Source organism: Polistes canadensis, unplaced genomic scaffold (genome assembly GCF_001313835.1).
Source record: "Polistes canadensis isolate GaletaPanama2010 unplaced genomic scaffold, ASM131383v1 scaffold_332, whole genome shotgun sequence".
NCBI lineage: Eukaryota > Metazoa > Arthropoda > Insecta > Hymenoptera > Vespidae > Polistes > Polistes canadensis.
This window is the reverse complement of record NW_014569879.1, coordinates 75,909-95,641: the sequence shown is the minus strand read 5'-3', so window position 1 is coordinate 95,641 and position 19,733 is coordinate 75,909. Positions and strand designations below refer to the sequence as shown.

General features: G+C 29.2%; 3 protein-coding genes across 13 annotated transcripts; 1 reads left to right on the top strand and 2 right to left on the bottom strand.

The window, feature by feature from the left end:
* Positions 1–107: 107 nt before the first annotated feature.
* On the bottom strand, positions 108–2,848 carry LOC106791697 (hexosaminidase D-like). The gene has a single exon (XM_014757550.1). It carries the CDS (start codon positions 2,526–2,528, stop codon positions 780–782), a length of 1,749 nt encoding a protein of 582 aa, XP_014613036.1. The 5' UTR covers positions 2,529–2,848; the 3' UTR covers positions 108–779.
* Positions 2,849–6,522: 3,674 nt separating this feature from the next.
* On the top strand, positions 6,523–13,607 carry LOC106791694 (shootin-1). 11 transcript variants are annotated; one of them, XM_014757547.1, is made up of 11 exons: positions 6,523–6,579; positions 7,035–7,056; positions 9,669–10,121; positions 11,082–11,195; positions 11,338–11,432; positions 11,514–11,667; positions 11,761–11,889; positions 12,005–12,150; positions 12,266–12,818; positions 12,910–12,968; positions 13,050–13,607. In XM_014757547.1, exons 3-11 carry the CDS (start codon positions 9,674–9,676, stop codon positions 13,194–13,196), a joined length of 1,845 nt encoding a protein of 614 aa, XP_014613033.1. In that variant the 5' UTR covers positions 6,523–6,579; positions 7,035–7,056; positions 9,669–9,673; the 3' UTR covers positions 13,197–13,607. The 11 variants fall into 11 exon arrangements, with proteins under 11 accessions (XP_014613033.1, XP_014613029.1, XP_014613028.1 ...); XM_014757543.1 differs by having other exon boundaries at positions 9,666–10,121; XM_014757542.1 differs by lacking the exon at positions 6,523–6,579 and adding an exon at positions 6,586–6,753.
* LOC106791700 (protein BCCIP homolog) lies at positions 13,467–15,252 on the bottom strand. Its single transcript, XM_014757559.1, has 3 exons — positions 15,080–15,252; positions 14,358–14,615; positions 13,467–14,261 (listed from the first exon to the last, which is right to left on the bottom strand). The coding sequence occupies exons 1-3, from the start codon at positions 15,194–15,196 to the stop codon at positions 13,722–13,724; spliced, it is 915 nt and encodes a 304-aa protein (XP_014613045.1). The 5' UTR covers positions 15,197–15,252; the 3' UTR covers positions 13,467–13,721.
* Between the last annotated feature and the right edge of the window lie 4,481 nt (positions 15,253–19,733).

The following is a 19,733-nucleotide window of genomic DNA, read 5'->3' as shown; positions in this document are numbered from 1 at the left end:
TTATATATATATATATATATATATATATATAATACAAATTTAATTTATCATAAAATATGCTTTAACATGATTCAACATAGAAATATTTAATAATAATAACAACTAGATAAAAAGAAGGAGTACTTTAATAATCGGAAAGGGGAAGGGGGGATCATAAGACTTTGATGTTGGAATAAAATTACATTGACTGTTTTAAAATTTCTATGACTTGCGCTAACAATGAGAGTAATTGTAATACGCTTCTTGTACACACCACACACACCATGTATACATAATATAACATTTACTGTTAAATTTGGCTTATTTCCAAATGAAAATAATACATAGAAATAATAAATCAACTTTGATATAGTACATGTTTGCACTTTGATTGTACCACGCACAGAGATTTATCGTATAATTCATTTTATTTTGTGTTTAACACGTTCTTTCGTTTTAGAATAAAATTCAATGAAAGATTTGTATTACTTGTTTAATGTGACGAACGTGATACTTGAAATCACGGACGGCGTAGTTAATCATAATATCAAGACTTTCATTTAAAACGCTTTGTTTCAAAAATTTAAAAAACATAATGTATATATACATATACATATATATATGTGTGTATAATTAACTTATTACATTGATTATCTATTATTATTATTTGTGAGAACAAAAACGACGTATCTCAATTATTCGATTTTCTTTTCTAATAAATTTTTAATCAGTCTCTTATTATCTATTTTTTTTTATCCAAATCTTAGATTGTATACATTGTTAAAAATAATCCTAGCATTTCAATCAGATTTTTTTAAAGGTCTCCTCTGCCACGAATTCTTTTCAAGAATTTGTTCTTCTGCTTCGTGTAATTGAGTAATTTCTTCGTTTATAGGCGTAACGTATGTTTCTATCCATTCTTGTATTGTATAATTATCATAAATATCTTCCATGGCAGTACGAAAATCTTTCTCAATGTACATAATCTCAACCTTATACCTATTTAAGTCGCCTATTATTCGTTCGATATGACTCGGACTTGAAAATTTGTATTTTATATTGTATGGTTTCAACCATCCTTTATATATGTTTTCCTGATGCATTTTATTTATTTCCTGAATCAAAGAATGTAGTCTTAGAGTAACTGCATATACTGCAGATCCGTGAAAACCACATCTAGTCCATCCGTATTGTGGTTCTGGTATACTCAAAGAGATTATTTTTTCGCATTGTAAAATGTCACCTAATTGATTAGGTACTTCAATAGGAAAACCACTTAGATTAGATGCTTGCAATGCAGCAAGATTAATGGCAAGTGATGGAATGGCTGTGGATAATAATTCACAGAGTACACTGAAATGATCGTATCTTTGCCATCCCGTTAGAATAACACCCTTAAAGTTTATTTGACTTGAATATTTGGTTATTATTTCTAACCAACGTTGATGATTTTTCAAATGATAAGATATATCTGTAAAAAATCTATCCGGTGCAGTTGCACCTTTAAATGCAGTAGCAACCCAAATACTTTTCCAAACAGCACCGTAACTTTCCCATAATTGATCGGTCAAAGTGGAGCCCGGATCCTTTGTATATTTCCAAACGACCGGTTCCACCATTAAATGTAAATCTTTATCTATTATTTCTTGCGGGGATATTTCACGAAACTCATCATCCCACATTAATACAGTTAACCAGGGATACTTATCCTTGATATATCTAGCTACTTTAGATACATGATCAAGGAATAATTGTTTTTTATTCCAATTTTTTTTAATTATTAGATCGATACATCTTGAACAATCTGCTATTTGATATACTTCATCTGCTCCAATATGCAAGTATTTTATGTTAGGATGTGCAGCTACAACTTGATCTATTACTTCATGTATCAATTGTGAAGTTTTATTATAAGTTGGACATATTGCTTGGGGATATCTTGGTACCTCTCTATATTCCTTATACTTATCAAGCTTAAGAATAAATTCCAAATGTCCAAATGTTTGTATCAAAGGAATAACGATAAGATTATTTTCTTCTGCTAAACTTTGAATGATACTTAAGTCGTCTTTGGTATAACAATTATAAGCGCTAATATCTTTTATATTCCCATCAAATGGGAACATATCCTCATATTCTATGAGAATTCCAGTAGCGCCTAACTTTTTCAACAATGGTAAAAGATATTTGTAATAACCTATTTTAGGCGGTGCGCCTTTTAAATCTAAATGTACAATCTTGTGTCCTTTGAACAACGGATTAGTTGATGAATACGAATTGGCATGGAAATTGTCAGCGAATGGTTTATTTCTTAGTACCTCAGAATTTTGATCTATTTGAGCTTCCATTTGTTGCATTCTTGCTATTCTGATAGGACTCTCAGTGAGATCGTTAACAGAATAAACATCTTCAACTTTTAATCTTGGAATTATTTTATCGGATGAAATACTGTCTATTTCGCTACTCAAAATGTGATATATAACTACCAGTAATGTGAACATGATCATTACGATTATCATAAGAGAAGCTCGACCTCTTAGTCGTGTCATGTCAATTAACAATATCACAACATAGCAGCATTAAAAATTAATCACAATTATTTAACTTTTTATTGTCTAAAAATACTTTCTCTTTAATTATATCGAAAAACAATGAACCGATATTTAGATTAAATATATGTCTTTTGATTCGTCACTAACAAAACGATTTTATACTCATACTGAATATCTCGATTTGTTTTTATCTTTAATCTACGTGACACATTCTAACATCTTAACATCCGTAAAAATATAATCGCATTAATTAGATAGGATAGATTATTGTTTGTGCGAATTTCCCTTTGTTGAATATTGCAATCATAAAAACATTACTAGAAGAATTCCATTTATGTTGGTACATATTTTACCTACAGTTCTACCAACTTATACGATCCGAATGGCGCCGTTTTTTAAATGACTTATTTTTCATATTACATCGAAAATAAGATTTCTTTTTTTTTTATTTCTTTTTTGTTATAACCAGATCGTATAACAATTTTTATGATCATTTATGCATTTATTCGATTGTAAAAATAGTTAAAATAATGGGGAAAAAAATTGTAATTAAGTTTTCGACTTCTTTATTTGATTTTTAATATAAAATTCGAATATTGTTTAAATATATATGAGGTTTGATCGAGCAGCTGCGTAGTATCATTAAAATTATGCATCAATTTCCATGATTTGCCGGAACACCCGTTACATGGTTAATGAGCATGAGTCATTTCGACGTAGTTATGATCGACTGAGGGGAATAATTCGAGACAATAAGTGACTAAATGATGATGATGGCACACACTGTGTTCGAGAACGAGATAGCTGTTCGTTCGAGGTCATATTTCTACCATCGATTTGTATATAATATATATTCCTTTTCTTTTTTTTTAATATAATAATCATGTAAACCGTTTACTTTTAAAATGGCGTAAGACTTAATTGAATGCAAAAAAAAAAATGAATGAATAATATCTCTTGTATTCTGATCTGTGTGATCTAACTAAAATGAAAATTTAAAAAATCTTAAAATTCGACAAAATATTAACAACTTATAAACAAATTTTATTACATAATAATACAAATTTGATTAGAACGAGATCAATATTCACAAAAAAAACATCATAAAATAAAAAAGTGAAATAAATAATTTCAATATAGGTGGCGGGAAATCGATTAAATTTAAATTTGCGTTCGTACAAAATAATCTGCGAAACTTAAAAAAGGATATTTATCATAGGCCGAAATAAGTACAAGTAGAGAACAAAAATAGGTAGAAGAGGGTAAGAATCTATTCGTAGAAAGGAAGACTGCTTAATCGAAACTGATTCCTATTAAGTTCGAGCGAATTTAAACACGGCGATAAAATCAGCATGTTTTTCGTGGTAAAGCAAAGAAGTAGACAAAGAGAGTTAGTTGCTTGGATGATTATTCAGAACTTTGTGACTCAAGTGTCGAACACACGTATATAGAAACGTTGATCTTTATACATCCTCCCTCCCCTTCGCTCCTCTTCCTTCTTTAAAAGTGATCGCAAGTAACCTTGAACCATCATACATGAGAGACAAGGATTAAATTTTCATGAATTATAGTTCCTTGACTTCTATTAGTATTGAATAGAAAATAATACGATTTTGCTAGGTGGTAAAGAATTTTACAAAAATTAATTGACATTAATTTTCATGTCTTTTTATTTTGTCTTTGCATATGGTTTCAGGTAACATTGAAATATTATATAATTTTTAATGAATTATAACTGTGACATTGATTTTTATACTCTTTTCTTATTTCTTTCTTTAGATATGATTCATGTGACCCTGACCCATTGTACGTAAAAGACGAAATGAATTTTTAATGAATTATAGTTGTTCAACTTCTGCTTTTCTTTTTTTTTTTTTTTTAGATAAATTACAATTTATTTTCATTCCATTTAACTCTTTTGTCTTTTTTTTCTTTTAATTCGCGTCTCTAAAGCCAATATGTTAATTGCAACAGTGATAGGAAAATTCTCATGATTGTTGCTTCTAAATGTGTACAAATAATATAAGTCACACACACATACACATATATAAGAGCCACCAAAGTATTTGAACGGGCAACGACTGGTAGGTTAACGACGTATCTTGCGACATTGTATATCATTTCTACCTTCTATCAGTTCTTATCTTCTATTCAATAACACTTGACATAATACGTATTCTTGAATTTATTATCTTATAATATTAATTAATTCGTTATTATAAAATTACTAATTAAACTATTTTTTATCAGTTTAATTATGCGTACATTATACGGTATATACACTAAAAGTATTAAATAATACTTTATTTATTTTTTCTTTCTTTTATTCAAATATTTCATAGGATTTTTTTACAATTTCAATTATATGCTATAGAAATAAAATCGAATGTTTTATTATTATTAAGGAATGTGTGAAATATGCAAAATTATATATTATATAATTATAAAACTCTCTTAATTTCACATTTTTTTCATTTTTTTCTTTCTTTCCTTTTTCTTTATAAAGGAATTTACGAAAATTGTTACGCGAATAAAAAACTGATTTATAAATTGCAAAATTCTTTTCTTTAATAAACAATAAGAAAAGAATATCAAAGTTACACTTGTGTATACACACTTACATATATATTTTTATACATTCGTATATACAAGTTTTCGAAAGAAGGCAAGTGTGTTACAAACTGTTGACCGGTGAGGTAAACTCATGCTTTGTTTACTTATCACACTCCTTGGAAACGAGAAACATTTTCAAGAACGTTATTCTTTCTCAGCATTTTTTTAAAAAAGATCTTTTAATAACGTAGAAATTATTACTTTCAAAGTTTATTCAATTCAAGCGTGGGTAACGTTTCAAAAAGCGCAACCAAAATGGCGGACGTCTTAAGAAAAATCACTTTTTTTTTTTTTATTATTTCCCCCATATATTTAATAATACTCTTATAATTATGCAATTAAGTTAACTTGAAAGTTCAATCTATTTTTTGTTTTTTTTTTGTCGATTAAAAAATAACAAACAATTGATTCTATAAAAGAAATTGAAAGAAAAAGAAACCAACGCGGGTAAAAGTAAGAAAAAATAAATTTCGTTCTCCCTTTCGTTACGAGAAATTCCTTGTTCCTTTATTTTTCTTCCCCCATTTCTTTTCCTTTTTCTTTTTGAATACATAAACACATCACGAGAATCAACACTCGTGAGGTTTTAAAACCGTGCGGTAATTGAGTGTATCACCGAAGCACAGCTTGATTGAGCAACATTATAGCTAGAAGGTTATTCTCAATGTGTAAACGTTGCACATTCTCTCGAAAGGAAAAACCTTCTCGATACTAAGTTGAGTCGCACGTGCGTTCGTTTTTAAAACGCTCACGTAAGAAAGAGAAATAGAAAGAAAGAGAGGAAAAATATAATGATTGACAACTACCTGTTACTATTTGACTTTATCGTTGCCTTCTTAGACCGGTGATACTCATCGATACTCGTGATATTTTTCATTCATACCAACTATTATCGGCTGAGGTTGACAATGTAGGTAATGTAACTATAATACACCTGTGTAACTCAAACCTGCAAATTTATACCGACATTAACGCGACTATCTGTCGAAACTTCAAACTTTTGTTAACAAAAAACACACACATAATAAGAAAAAGAACTATCGTAGTAAGTGATAAATCTTATTAGAATAAAACTCATGATCAATTTTTTCCTATATTCTCAGTTAAAACATTCTATACATTTCGCTTTTTTTTTTTTTATATCATTCTTGTTTCGTTTATTCAATTAATAATTAAATATCACAATTTGTACGTAACGGTGTTCGACACATTCATTTTCTGTGAGAGAAAAAGAGAGAGGGAAAAATAATGAATGACCGTTTATTAGAGTGAGAAAGAAAATAAGCGGCGAGAGAGTAAATAAAAATGAGAGAGAAAGAAAAACTCGGTAGGATTAGTTTTAAAAGAACGCATTCTCAACGTCGTCGTCGTCGTCGTCGTCGTCGTCGTCGGCTGGAACGCCCTCGGACAATGTGAAATTAACAGCGAACACACAGTACGTGTTCGAACGTCATTCGAAACACACGCGACTCTTTGCTACTACTCCTTTGGGGAGAACGAGAAAGAAAGAAATAATAAAACAAGAAAAAAAAAGAAAGATTATTATTTCTTGTGATTTTTGAAATATCTTTTGTCTGTTACAAGTTATCGCAAAAGTGCAAGTTTCTTGGTACATTGTTATTATTTTTCTTCTGAAAACTTTTTACTTTTATTTTACTTGGTTGTTGTTATTGTCGCTGTTTATTTCTTTTATTATTCTTTTTTAAAATATCGGTGTGCACAAGTTAATAGGATACCAAAACAACGAAAAAGAGGAATAAAATTCGTGTGCGATTATCATCAACGTGATCGAGAAGGGACACTCAAGATTTCTGTTATTTTCTTCTCATCTTCTTCTTCTTCTTCTTATTCCTTAATTTTCTTTTTAATTTTTTCTTTTCCATTTTGCAGAGAAGCGATGCGTCAGACGATCGTGAGTGTAAACATATGCGATTAAAAACGCATTTTTAATTATAATAATGCCTTTCATTGTGTTGGCAGAATGACTTTTTTCTTTTCTTTTCTCTCTTTACTTTTATCTTCTTTTCTTTTAAGTCAATCAACGATAAATATGTTTTCTTTTTTTCGATAACGAAATTTCAACATTTGTCATTTTTTGTTTGTTTCTGATTTATCGCTATTCTTTGCTTTTTTTTTGTCGATAATTAAATTCAGTTAATTGTAATTATAATTAACTTAATAATATATTGTAACATATAATCGCAAATAATACGTTGTCTATAGATAGTTTACACATTTTTAGAACTAAATGTAAAATTATATAAATATAATACTATAAACGCGAAAAATATTATTAACATTTTACCTTTATTTAATTATAATTATAATTAACTAAATATATAGTAATCATATAATATATAAATTCTAATATATGCACAATAGTAATTGCATGTAATTGTGTTATAACTATTATATAAATTTCATTTAAATTAAATACATGTTTCGGTCAATTGGAAACACGAAAAATGGCGGAATTTCACGATATGTGCCGATCGCTAGATTCGAACTTTTAATCGTCTATAATAACGCAAAATAGAGAAAGTGAAAGGAAGTATATAATAGATTCTTGACTTTAAACGCCAATATGATGTAGATACTATCTTTATCCTACAACAAAAGCGAGTTCTCATATCCTTTAACTATGATTTTATAACAATAGAAATAAAATATTTCCATAAAATATAAGTTACGAAAAAACAAATATAATAATAATTAGAATTTAATTACTTTCTTTTTATTTATTCTTTCTATATACTCGTTTCAAGTATGTATACATCTACATATATATATATACATATATAAATGGCATAGTTCCAAAGAAAAGAATAATACAAAGTAGGACGATCGATTAGTATAGTGTAAAGGCAAAGCTGCATTAGAACGAAATAGAATAAAATATGATTTCAACAATCGAATTAGTTTATCTTTATCATTTTCTTATATAAACTAATATTTTTTTTTTTAATGTATCAATACAGATTTCTTTAAAATCATAAAAATTCCAAAGATATTTATGATTCATTTTATCCATCCATGCGTATATATATATTACATATATGAGTATACACGAGTAGACACATACATATGCAGATTTGAGAATTTAAAAACGTGTAGGATGCGAGACCTATTGTTTCAAGATAATTACCGGCTTAGTAATATCTCTTTGAAAACTGTCACGGAGAAACGAACGTTTTACTTTCCTACAATTTCTCTTATCTTTGTTTTAAATATTTTCTCATTGGAATATTTTATAAGTTAGATTTTGGGAAAGTAATTATTATGAGAAATGGGGAAGAAATGAAGGAGGATTGTGATCATTAGTCGGTACGCTATTATTATTATTATTTTTATCATTATTATTGATGGTTGAATCTTATATTTAAACCCTTAAATGTTAACGAGTCCTCGAGACGTCGATGTTTCCCGAATGACGTCTCTTCTGTTCCGTTATAATGAACGCGTATGCAACGTATATACATATATACTGGAATAGTGACGCATGAATTCCAACGAATTAACGTTAAAAGGTCTGTGGAAGATGATTATTATCATTTGGCTCTCGTCTAGTAAAATGACATGTGCTTCTCGTAGATTTTTTTTTTTTTTTTTTTAATTTTCCAAGTTACAATCGATATTTCCATCGGATTTTTTCAAAATCAACATGACTTCCTTCATAAACACGCGCATATTATTCACGAGCATCTTCATGCATTTACTTCTTCGATTTATAAATGAAATTTTTTTAAATATATCTTCTATGTTGGTGAATTTATTTATTTCTTTGTTAATTAAATTTTCTAACTGTATTTATATAGTATGGTAAATAGAAAACCTGCGCACAAACTGTGCACAAAAAACGCATGACATTTGCTATAAGATTTTTAATATGTAAATTTAAATTTTCTAATGATAGTTTTTACGGGATTTAAAATGTTGGTAAATTTATTTAAAAATTCTGGTGTTTGACTTATACAAAAAAAAAAAAAAGATAACGAAAGGAAAATTAAAAAAGAAAACTTTGTGACTAACGTAAAATAACATATGATTCTTATCGATTAGGATTCTTCTACAAATGTTTTATCTACGAGGAAATGTTGCCTTCTTATCTCAATATATATGTTAGCAGTTGTGGAATCGAGATTAGTCACGAGAAGTGCTTTTGACAGTGCTGCTATTTTCAACTTGGCTGAAACACGGGGGTGCGCTTGATATGTATACACATATACATACATATATATGCACGTATATTTTTAGAAAACACGAATGTTATTAACACTTTAGCGGTCATGCACTTTTGCTTGAACTCGATATTAAAGTACACGAACTTTTCATTTCTTTCGAATTAGTCTAATTGATATGTATCGGCACATATAGTCCGCCATTTTGAAATGAAAGAAATCGTAAGAATTCATTGATCTATTTACATTTTTATCTATTAAAAATATATATATATATATATATATATATTTTAATTACATTATAAACGCGCGGATAATGTTAATTATATTTTTTGTTTTAAAGTAGTGATCATGAACAAGACAGAATTGAACATAGTTCTTAGCACCGAACCTCCGAGGACAACAACAGCAACGAACGTGATTCATTCTCATATTCCTGTACCAAGGATAACTAATGCTCAAATAAAACCGCAAGAAAGATGTTTACCAATAAGAAGAGGTTCTTTCGAAAAACTTGGTAGAACAACTTCGGTAGCTGCACAAAAAGCTAATTTTGAAAAACTCGATGCTTCGGTACAACTCAGATCAAAGCATAACAATTTGTCGACGTCTAGCATAGAAATGCGAAATGTCGATGATAAATCTACCAATCCGTTTAAAAAAAATGATTTTATATTTCCGAAATTAAATGGCAATGGTAACAGTAATACCACCAATTGTTTCCTCGAAAACAAATGGAAAAGTAAATACGAGGAATCGGAAAAAAGGAGAAAATTGTTACTTCAAAAAACCGAGATTGGTTAGTAGACATTTATTTTTATTTTTCCTTCATTTTATTTCGTTTGAAATTAAACAAAAAGAAGTACCTTAATTTAGAAAAAAGAAAGAGAAAAAAAAGAATCCAAAGTGATTTCCCTTATTACATTTTTATTTCGTATATTTTATTTTATCTATTTTTATTAACTATTTATGCAGAGTTTTATAAATGCTTTATCAATTTAACTGGTTGGTGAACATTAAAGTTTAAAATTAAAAAAAATATATTTATCATTGAATACATTTTCATTAGCTCGTTATTTATTTTCACTGTCAAGATTTTATTGATTAACATGTTGATGGAAAAAAAATACAAAAAAAGAAAGAGTGCAAGATAAATATGGTTTTTTAAATTTAATTTCTTTTTTTTGTAATGTATTAAATGGAAATGAATATGGCGTGACTAATATAAGGTCGTCCCGAGGCAGAGAAATAACGTCATTCGGAATTCAATTAAATATTGGTTTCTCTCGGTGACAAACTTACGTATTATATTTGCAAACGACATTGCATTGATCATGATTATAGTTCACGGTTAAACTGCAACAGTGTATATTGTATATAAAAGTGTGGTACCGTCCGTTGTGATTCACTCTTGCACTCTTGAATTCAAAGCCAATGATGTTTTATTAGTCACACGCCTTTAAAACGTGATCGGGTTGAAAATTAATAAATATAAATATATCCGATCGTTTTGCATGTCAATCGGTTTCCTAGATCGAATCTATAGATCATTCCCTATATATCACTCGAAACGTGATCAAACTTTTTAAATAAGATTTAAACGAATCCTGTTTCTATTATATTTTTTTATTAACAATAAGAACTGTATTCTATTTCTAATTGAATTATTATAAGTTTAATTATAATATTGCTAGTATTGTGATTCGTTTTTTTTATTTTTTATTATAATATATACTTATAATTAGATAATTGTTTACAGGAAACAAGGAACATGCAGATTTGGAAAAAAAGTATCAACAATTGCAAAGGCAAAACAGTACCTTGCAATCGCAGGCTCAAGAAAAAGAAGAAAAGTTGAATAAATTACGGACAGGTAATATTTTTCCAACAATCTTGAATGAATACTCTTAATATCGTTAATTAAAAAAATACAAAATAAAAATGAAGTATTTAAGAAATAATTATTATTTATAGCAAATTTATAAATAAAACTAAAAATAATGTTTCTTTTTCAGTATCCGAAGCAGTATGCAAGGAATACGAACAATTAAAACGTCAGTATGACGTTGAAACAGGTGCAATGCACAAGGCTATGCAACAAGCGTCGGAAGTAAGCTTGTATTTTTTTTACCTAAATTAATTATTTAAAATATAATCAATAAATTGAAAATATATATGAATTTATTTTCAGTGGTATAAACAAAATCGAGAATTGAAACGAAAATCTCAAATGATAGCGCAAAAATATTTGCAAATTCATCCAGGAGGATCGGTCGATCTCGATATTTCCGACGAAGTTGATTCTAATTTCGAGGATTTAGATCAACTTAGAGAAACGGTTAGAGGTAATTAAAAAACAATGAAAAATAAAAAAGAAAATATTATGCGCATCCAAATACAAGGGTCCAATATTTTTCAATGAATAATTATCTTCTTAGAACTCAGTCAAGAGATAGCAAAACTCCAGACCGATTTAAATTCAGCACGATTGCAGGAATTCGAAGCTCAAGAACAAATAACACTCTTGACGACTCAGTTGGAAGAGGAAAGAACGCTCAGACAGAAAGGTATTGTATTTTATACAAGACCGTTCGTTCTATAAAACAAATAAATAAATAATAGAGAATTTCATTAATTAAATATCTAATTTAATAAATAAAAAAATTTCATGTATTTTCGTAGCCGATGATAAAATAAACGAGATGAAAATGCAAAAAGAAAATATGGAAAGAGTGACAAAGATGGTAGCAAAAGAGGTTCAAGCATTGAAGACTCAATGCGATCGTGAGAGAGAAACGGCTAAAATAATGAAATTGGAAGCAGACAAGGTTAACGATCCATTCATGTATTTTTTTTTTTTATTCTTTTATATTAATTTATTTATTTCCTTAAAAGTCATAATAAATCTCACTAACTGACTCTTCTTCCTATTGATCTATCTAGGCACAGAAAGAACGTAACGTTTTGGCTCATCAAAGTGCTCTCTTAATGGCAGAGGTTGGCGATGATCCAAACGGAAGGTTGTTAACTGTCCTTCAAGAAGTAGAATCCTTAAAGAGATTATTAGAGGAGGAACAACAAAATCATGCGTCTCACATTCAAATGCTTCAAGAAAAATTAGAGGAGAAGGAATCTAATGTAGAGTTTGAAATAGTTGAAGAAAAATTAAAACTAGCTGAATCCGAATTGAACGTAGAACGACAGAGAGCTGAGCGAGCTGAAAGATCGGTTTATGATTTAGAAGATGTTGTTAGAAATATGGAAGAGAAAATAGTTGAATTGGAAGAGAAACTTGCTAGACCTTTACCTTCTTTGTTACCACCACCTCCACCTCCACCTCCGCCACCACCACCATTGCCTTCAATATCATCGACTGGAAATGCGACTATAAAATTGTTAACAAAAGAAAAATTACATTCTGAATCTAATGCAGTTAGCGATATGGAGTCTATGCTTGGAATACATAAGAAAAATTCAACTGTCACTCAACAGCCCGGTAGGGAATCGAACAAATAACTTTCTGATAATACTTATATTCATTTTATTATCTTTCATTCATTTTTCTTTTATATTTTTGTATGTTTCAGTCATCGACGATATTATTAATCAAATAAAAGGCGGTCGATTCACATTGAAACAAACGGATGTAAGTAATAATTATAGCACAATAAAGATATACGATTATTATGAATTATGATTGACATATACGAAATGTGATTATTCGTAGAAACAAAGAGAAGAGGAAAGAAAAAGACGACAAGAGGCAGAAACAGCGCCACCGGCTGTATCAGAAATGCTCAATATATTGGGAACAATGAGAAGAAGAGCTAAACCAACAAGACAATTTCTTCAAATCACTGACACAAAGACGTAATTAATGATTTAAAAAAAGAATGTTTAATATATTAAGTAAAAAAAATGTTTCTCTTTTCAGTTATAAAAAAGAATATCTGTTAAGAGGGTTGTATTATTTATATTATTATAAAAAGAAAATGTGTATTTTTCTTCTTTTTTATACTTTTGTTATAGATGCGTCTCTAACGAGAAGTTAATGTTTATAAATATGCTATAAATAAAATCTAGGGTGAAAAGATATTAATTATCGAGGGGAAACGATTTATAAGTTTGCAAAGTTTGCAATAAGCGGTAGAAAAAATGTATTATCATATGAAAAGTTACACTTATCAACATATCACATACGTATATATGTATAACTTATACTTAGTTCTTTTTCATTTTTCTTTAATAGAAATACACGAAAAAGATCTGTTTTCTTTAAAGCTAATTATTGTTATGATTATTCTTATAATTATAATTTTAATAATGAAAAGTATATTAATATAGCCATAAAAGTACAAACAAGTTTCATGATGTATCGATTGATGATCCTAAGTAAAGATTAAGATATTTGGTTTTTAATTGTGTTAATTATAGATAGCAATTTAGAAGCTTCTATCAACAACACTCGTCTGAATGGTTTCATTTCGTCGTCAGTTTCAGTCCACGTTCCGGATAAACCACTATCAGTTTCTCTTTCAACTGAAAATTCAAAACTAACTAGAGCTTTATCAGCAAATATTTCTTCTTCTGGATTGCTCCATACAATTGTTGGCGTTTCGCTGTTATTCTTCTTTTTATTTTTCGTTTTCTTTTCAATCTTTTTATCCTCCATTTTGTACAATTTACAAATGAGTATATAATAAGAAAATTCAAATGGCATTTTTCTACTACTAGCGCGTTTCATCTCGGAGATTAAACTTTCGAAAAGAGGTACAGAGATTTGCGCAGGTATGTTAATGAACCTTTCATTAACTAGCAAACCGATTGGTTGTGAGTCGTTCTGAAGTACATTTTTGATCAAAGTGTAAGTTGCATCCGTAGCATGTTCGCTAGATAATTCTATCAATAAATCTCGTAATTGTTGTATGCACGGAAGATGCTAAGAATAATCATTCATTATATATATATATATACATAAAAATGATTATATAAAATATTAATTTACAATTTAATAATTAATGCACACTTTCCTTACCTGTTTATCCGATATATTTATTACAGTCGTAATACCAAATACATCAAAAGTATCATCCGCTTCTTCTTCTTCTTCGTCTTCAAAATCTTCTGACTGTTTTACCACCGATCCTACATAATTCTGTGAAACTATTAATTCGGTTAACGCAGCCAAATCTATATGTGCCTTTAAGAATAGTTGCTGCAGTAATGTTTTGATTCCATGAAAATCTGGATCTTGTGGGCTGCGTCCTTCAAAATCAACTTGAATTTCCATTCCCTATTCAAAAAGTAGAGATGAATGATAAAGTTCTTTATATTGTTATATCACTTATTCAACGACCATAAGAATTGTTGGCAATTTTGCATCAATAAGTATAATTTTATTAAATAAATTTATTTCAATTATAAAAAGTGAAATATCAAATAAGTGCTTTAATAGATAAATTTGAAAATATTCCTAAAGTGAAGTTAATGTTTTTGGCCTCTGAACGGCTCATTTATGAATAAAATGACATTTTGATTGTTACAAGTATGTCAATAAGTGAACTCATCGAATAATTTAAAATAAATTGCACATATAATAAAATACATTATTTATAACATATAAAAAAATGAAATGAATAAATACAGCCTGGTAACAATGATAAATACAATACAAAATAGTAAATTGCACGTGTGACAATTAGGTTATGTTCTTATTTCTAAAAATTATTATATATTTTTTAATATTTATTTTCTCACCGATTCTTCAACTTGTTCTTGTTCGTTATCCTCGCTGTCAGACAATTCTTGTTCTTCATTATCGTCCCTACCACCCACATTTTCTTGAATTTCTCGTTTTTTAACCGGAGCCGACATGATTACTCGTTCTGTATGTAGTATTCTGACCACGTGACTAGCAAGTGCATAAATACACTTGACAGATATTACTAACTCGTAAGTAATCGATAATTTTGCTCAAAAATTTATTTATTAAATTAAACGATAATATTTGTTTTCTAAACACTATTTTTATTCAAATGAAACGAAATATTGTCGATAGATTATATATATCGTATGTTTTACTTAAAGATTCCTTAATGATTAAAATATAATTTTTCTTAAAAATATATTGTAACAGCATTAACGACGGTCGATATCGTAAAAGTAGAAAACTGCAGTTACTGACAGAATGTAAGATAAGATAGAGCACTACTATTACCGATATGGTGCTTAGCCGGCCTACCACTAGAGTGGCTTTGGCGAATATTTTTTTCAGGTCGATGCGCCACTATAATGGCTCACTCGAGTAGCTTACTATAATATATAAATATTATATATATAATTATAATATATAAAAGTGAGCAATTATGGAGTTTTATTGGGCAATTAGTGAGCAATTAAGAAGACTTATTCATTTTGTTCTGCTGTTGCGGTTCTATGCCAACTTTTTTGTGCTGAACGATATCGTTTCGATTGTATTTTGACTTCATTTGTATTTTAACTGTATACGTCGTTTCTGTAAGATAACTTTTTTTAGAAAACTTAAAATTTAAACGTCCCGCGTGTAGCAAACGGCAGATGTCGCCGATGCACCGTTCCGGAAAGGAAATCAGTTAAAATCGGGTCATGAAAAAAAAGTGAGTGAGTGAGGAAACGGTTCGTTAACTCCCAAGTATTTTGCATAAATCCACAAGTGTCTCTTACGTATCTACGTACCACAAAATTGCATCAAAGAAAACAATTAGGAGTACCCGAAGGTAATTCCATGCTTCACATTCTTCATCCTGATTTAAATTAATTCCCGGGGAAAAAGAAGAAAAAAACGGAGAAAAAGAAAACTACACAAAACCAGAAAAATCTCAACTCGAATCGTTTAAAACGCGCTCGAACGGTTCAACTATTTCACAATCTTTTCACTTCAATTTCCATTTTCATATATAAAAACAAAAAAAAAAAGAAAAAGAGAAAGAGAAAGGGTTAGGAACTGGTGTGTGGGAGAGGGAGATAGAAAAAGGATAAGAAACGAAAAAAAAAGAAAAAAGAAGAAGACGAAGTAACGGTCTTTCGACATGCGCCTTTGAAACGTTTCTTTTAACACTCCGTGGCGCCTTTTGAAATTAAATCAAAAAACCGTAACATTTTGGCGCTAATATTCGTAAAAAACAAGATATTAAAGTATAATAAAATAAGAGAAGGCAAAAGTGTTTTATAAAAAAAAGATCGAAGTTAATATAAAAAAAAGATCATTTAACTTGTCCCTCTTAATCTCTATTAATTTCGAATTAATATCCATTGATTAACAATTATTGTTAATATTATGAATAGTTTTTATTTCTAACGCAAAGACGCGAATAATAGACTTGGACGAAATAAAATTTGAATTGGCCGGTATTGATTCGCGCGTTTGTAAATCGGCCTCTGATTGGTGCTTAGAAGACTCATTGGCGTATATCACGAGTCTCGAAGTCTGTAAACGAAATTCGATTAAAGTAGTTGCGCATGGTCCGAAGGAAGGAAATCTTGTTTTCTCGAATTTCCTGGAGTCTGTCAGGTGGCACCACGTCGTTTTCCTGCCCTATAATATATATATATATTTCTCTCTCTCTCTTTCTTTCTGTTCATCCATCTACCTTTCTCTTTTTATTTCGGTCTCCTTCGATCTTACTCGTTTGAGGTAGACGACTACTATACAGAGATAGAACGGTACGGCGCAGTACGAGTTGCATTTTCTAGGTTAAACAGACGCGTTTCCTCTTCCATTCGTACGTCGTCCTTGTTGTCATCGTTGTCGTCGTCGTCGTCGTCGTTGTCGTCGTCGTTGTCATTTTCGTCGTTGTTATATCGTTATCGTCAGAAGTTTTCGTCGTCGTATTCGACATCCTTTTCTGTTTCTCCTACTTTTTTTTTTTTTTTTTAAAACCACCCTCTCGTTGTATCCAAATGTTCCATAGTTCCGAAAACAATATATTTCTCTTGAAATAATATTTTTAATCAAATTATATATCGGAGTTATTTTAATATATTTCCTATCCATATCTCGTGAATAATGAATAGAAAAATTTATTAATCATACAGTACATCTAACGTGAAATTTCGTGAGTGATTTGACCTGTGGCGGGGGTGGTGAGATGGCAGCCTCTTTCTCTCTCTCTCTCTCTCTCTCTCTCTCTCTCTCTATCTATCTCTCTTTCTTTCTCACTGTTTTTCTCTTTTTCTTTTTATATCCTCCACCATATTTCCATCTGGTGTTAATATATATATTTCTGTTCGTTCATCTCTCTTCTATTTTTCTTAAATGTGTCGTCTGGTCTTAGATGTTTCTCGAATATAAACATTTGTTTGGATCATTTTCTTTTTTGCTTTCCCCCCCCCCTTCAAACATAAAAAATATCCTCTTACGTCATCGATTTATTTATTGTATTCATCGAAAATGTCGTGTTTCATAAATACACGTTACACATGGGCTCATAACTATGTCACATGTTTAATACACATTTACTACACATACAATGTGTGTGTGTTATGTGTATTTATATATTTATATCATACATATGTATATAGAGAGAATGCATACGATCGTTTAATAAAACACAAACACGATCGCAAGTGCTTTCCATACTTGGCTGTATTTTCGATGTTTTTTTAGCGCTGTTCTACATTACATATACTCTATATGTGTGTTAGTATATATATATACATTGCTGTCTCACCTGCCTTGGTCTCTCTCTCTCTCTCTCTCTCTCTCTCTTTCTTTTTCTCGTTCGTTTTTTGGTCTTTATTTGTTGTTTCTAGTTTTATGTTTCATTCATTATCGTTTCTTGCGCTTTTCATCATGGCGAATTGTATCATTATTATTAATAATTATTATTATTTTTTCTATTTTTTTTTCCATCGAACGAAGATGAGAAAAAAAAATGTTTTCTCGTTTATATAACTTCGTTAATTAGAAGAAATATGATATCGAGCACGGGGGTCGATAATGCTCTTTTCTTTTTTCAATATTTAGGCGCCATTGTAATCGACTTTATGCGTTTTCTTCTTTCGAGGGTGGTTATTATTTTTCTAATTGGCATTATATATATATATATATATATATATATATATATATATTTATAAAAAATATTTTTAAAATAATATAAAGTATCGTATTAGTTTTAATCGTTATCGTTATTTGGCGTTTTCCACCGAATGTGGTTCGAATTTAATAATTAAATTGTTAATTGGAAAAGTATTCGAAAAATTTCGAATTATTATATTATTCTCTTATTCGAGAAAAAGGAAAAACAAGAAAAATTATCGTAGGTTTTAATTATTATACAGTTTACTAATTAGAATAAAATACTCTCTTTTCCGTTATGATATTTTTATATTTTATATATTGTTTGACGACAAATTATTGTCGAAAAATTGTTGCCTAACTTTCTAACGATTTCAAAGAAATGAGAAATCTATTTGACCATCTCTTCTTTTTTTTTGTTTTCTTTTTAAATTAATTACATTGAAAAGAAAAGGACAGTCATACATACTAGTAGCTGCTATCTTAGTTTTTTAAAACGATTTCAACTTTCTCTGGCTCTATAATAAGAAGTATTGTGTGTTGTTCTTCATTCCGATCGTTTAATTTCGTCATCGATGATTGCTCGATGTTCTGCTGCTGTTCTGTTTAATAGCAACAACGACACTTTCGTTATCGTGCCGATAATTAGAGAGAGAGTTACTCTAGCGAACAACTTTGTACTAATTATCTGTTGCATTGTATCTCTATCGCTTTCTCTGTACTATTTATTATATATGTTGTTCCTCGTTCATTCAAACGACATCATCGAAAAATACGCTTATTAATTTTACATTTGACCAATATATATATATATATATATATATATATATATATATATATGATTATTCCATATGATGCGTTTAATTATTTCTCAATGAGCGAATAATTTAATACAAAATGTGTCGTTCAACTTTCTTTTTCATACAAAATAATTAACACATATTTTATATACGAACTGAATATAAACGAAGATAAAGATTTTTCTTGCTTCTTTTTTTGTTTTAAATTAGATACCATATAAATAATTAATTATTATCAATAGAATGATGAGAAAAGAATATTTCAATTCGTATTTCTACGACCATTATTAATAATACACAAATAACAATGATACGATTATAAAAATAATCTTGAAAATTTGTAAAATTCGAAAACGAACAGAAACAATATGGATTACGTAATCCAACATAATAATAAACACCATTAACTTGATACAACGAGTCTAAAATATATTGATTTTAATTGATCGATGACATAACGGTAGCACTATAAAAATCCAAATCACGAAACGCAAGATCCGTATGAAAAGATGTATTTTACTTTTTTTTTTTTTGAACTAATAGAAGAATACGTTGC

Coding starts and splice junctions, on each gene's coding strand:
- LOC106791697 (XM_014757550.1), bottom strand. CDS start 2,528: ATGACACGACTAAGAGGTCGAGCTTCTCTTATGATAATCGTAATGATC.
- LOC106791694 (XM_014757547.1), top strand. CDS start 9,674: ATGAACAAGACAGAATTGAACATAGTTCTTAGCACCGAACCTCCGAGG. Junction 10,122..11,081: donor ACTTCAAAAAACCGAGATTG/GTTAGTAGACAT, acceptor AATTGTTTACAG/GAAACAAGGAACATGCAGAT. Junction 11,668..11,760: donor ACTTAGAGAAACGGTTAGAG/GTAATTAAAAAA, acceptor TTATCTTCTTAG/AACTCAGTCAAGAGATAGCA.
- LOC106791700 (XM_014757559.1), bottom strand. CDS start 15,196: ATGTCGGCTCCGGTTAAAAAACGAGAAATTCAAGAAAATGTGGGTGGT. Junction 14,616..15,079: donor AAGAACAAGTTGAAGAATCG/GTGAGAAAATAA, acceptor CTTTTTGAATAG/GGAATGGAAATTCAAGTTGA. Junction 14,262..14,357: donor TAAATATATCGGATAAACAG/GTAAGGAAAGTG, acceptor GATTATTCTTAG/CATCTTCCGTGCATACAACA.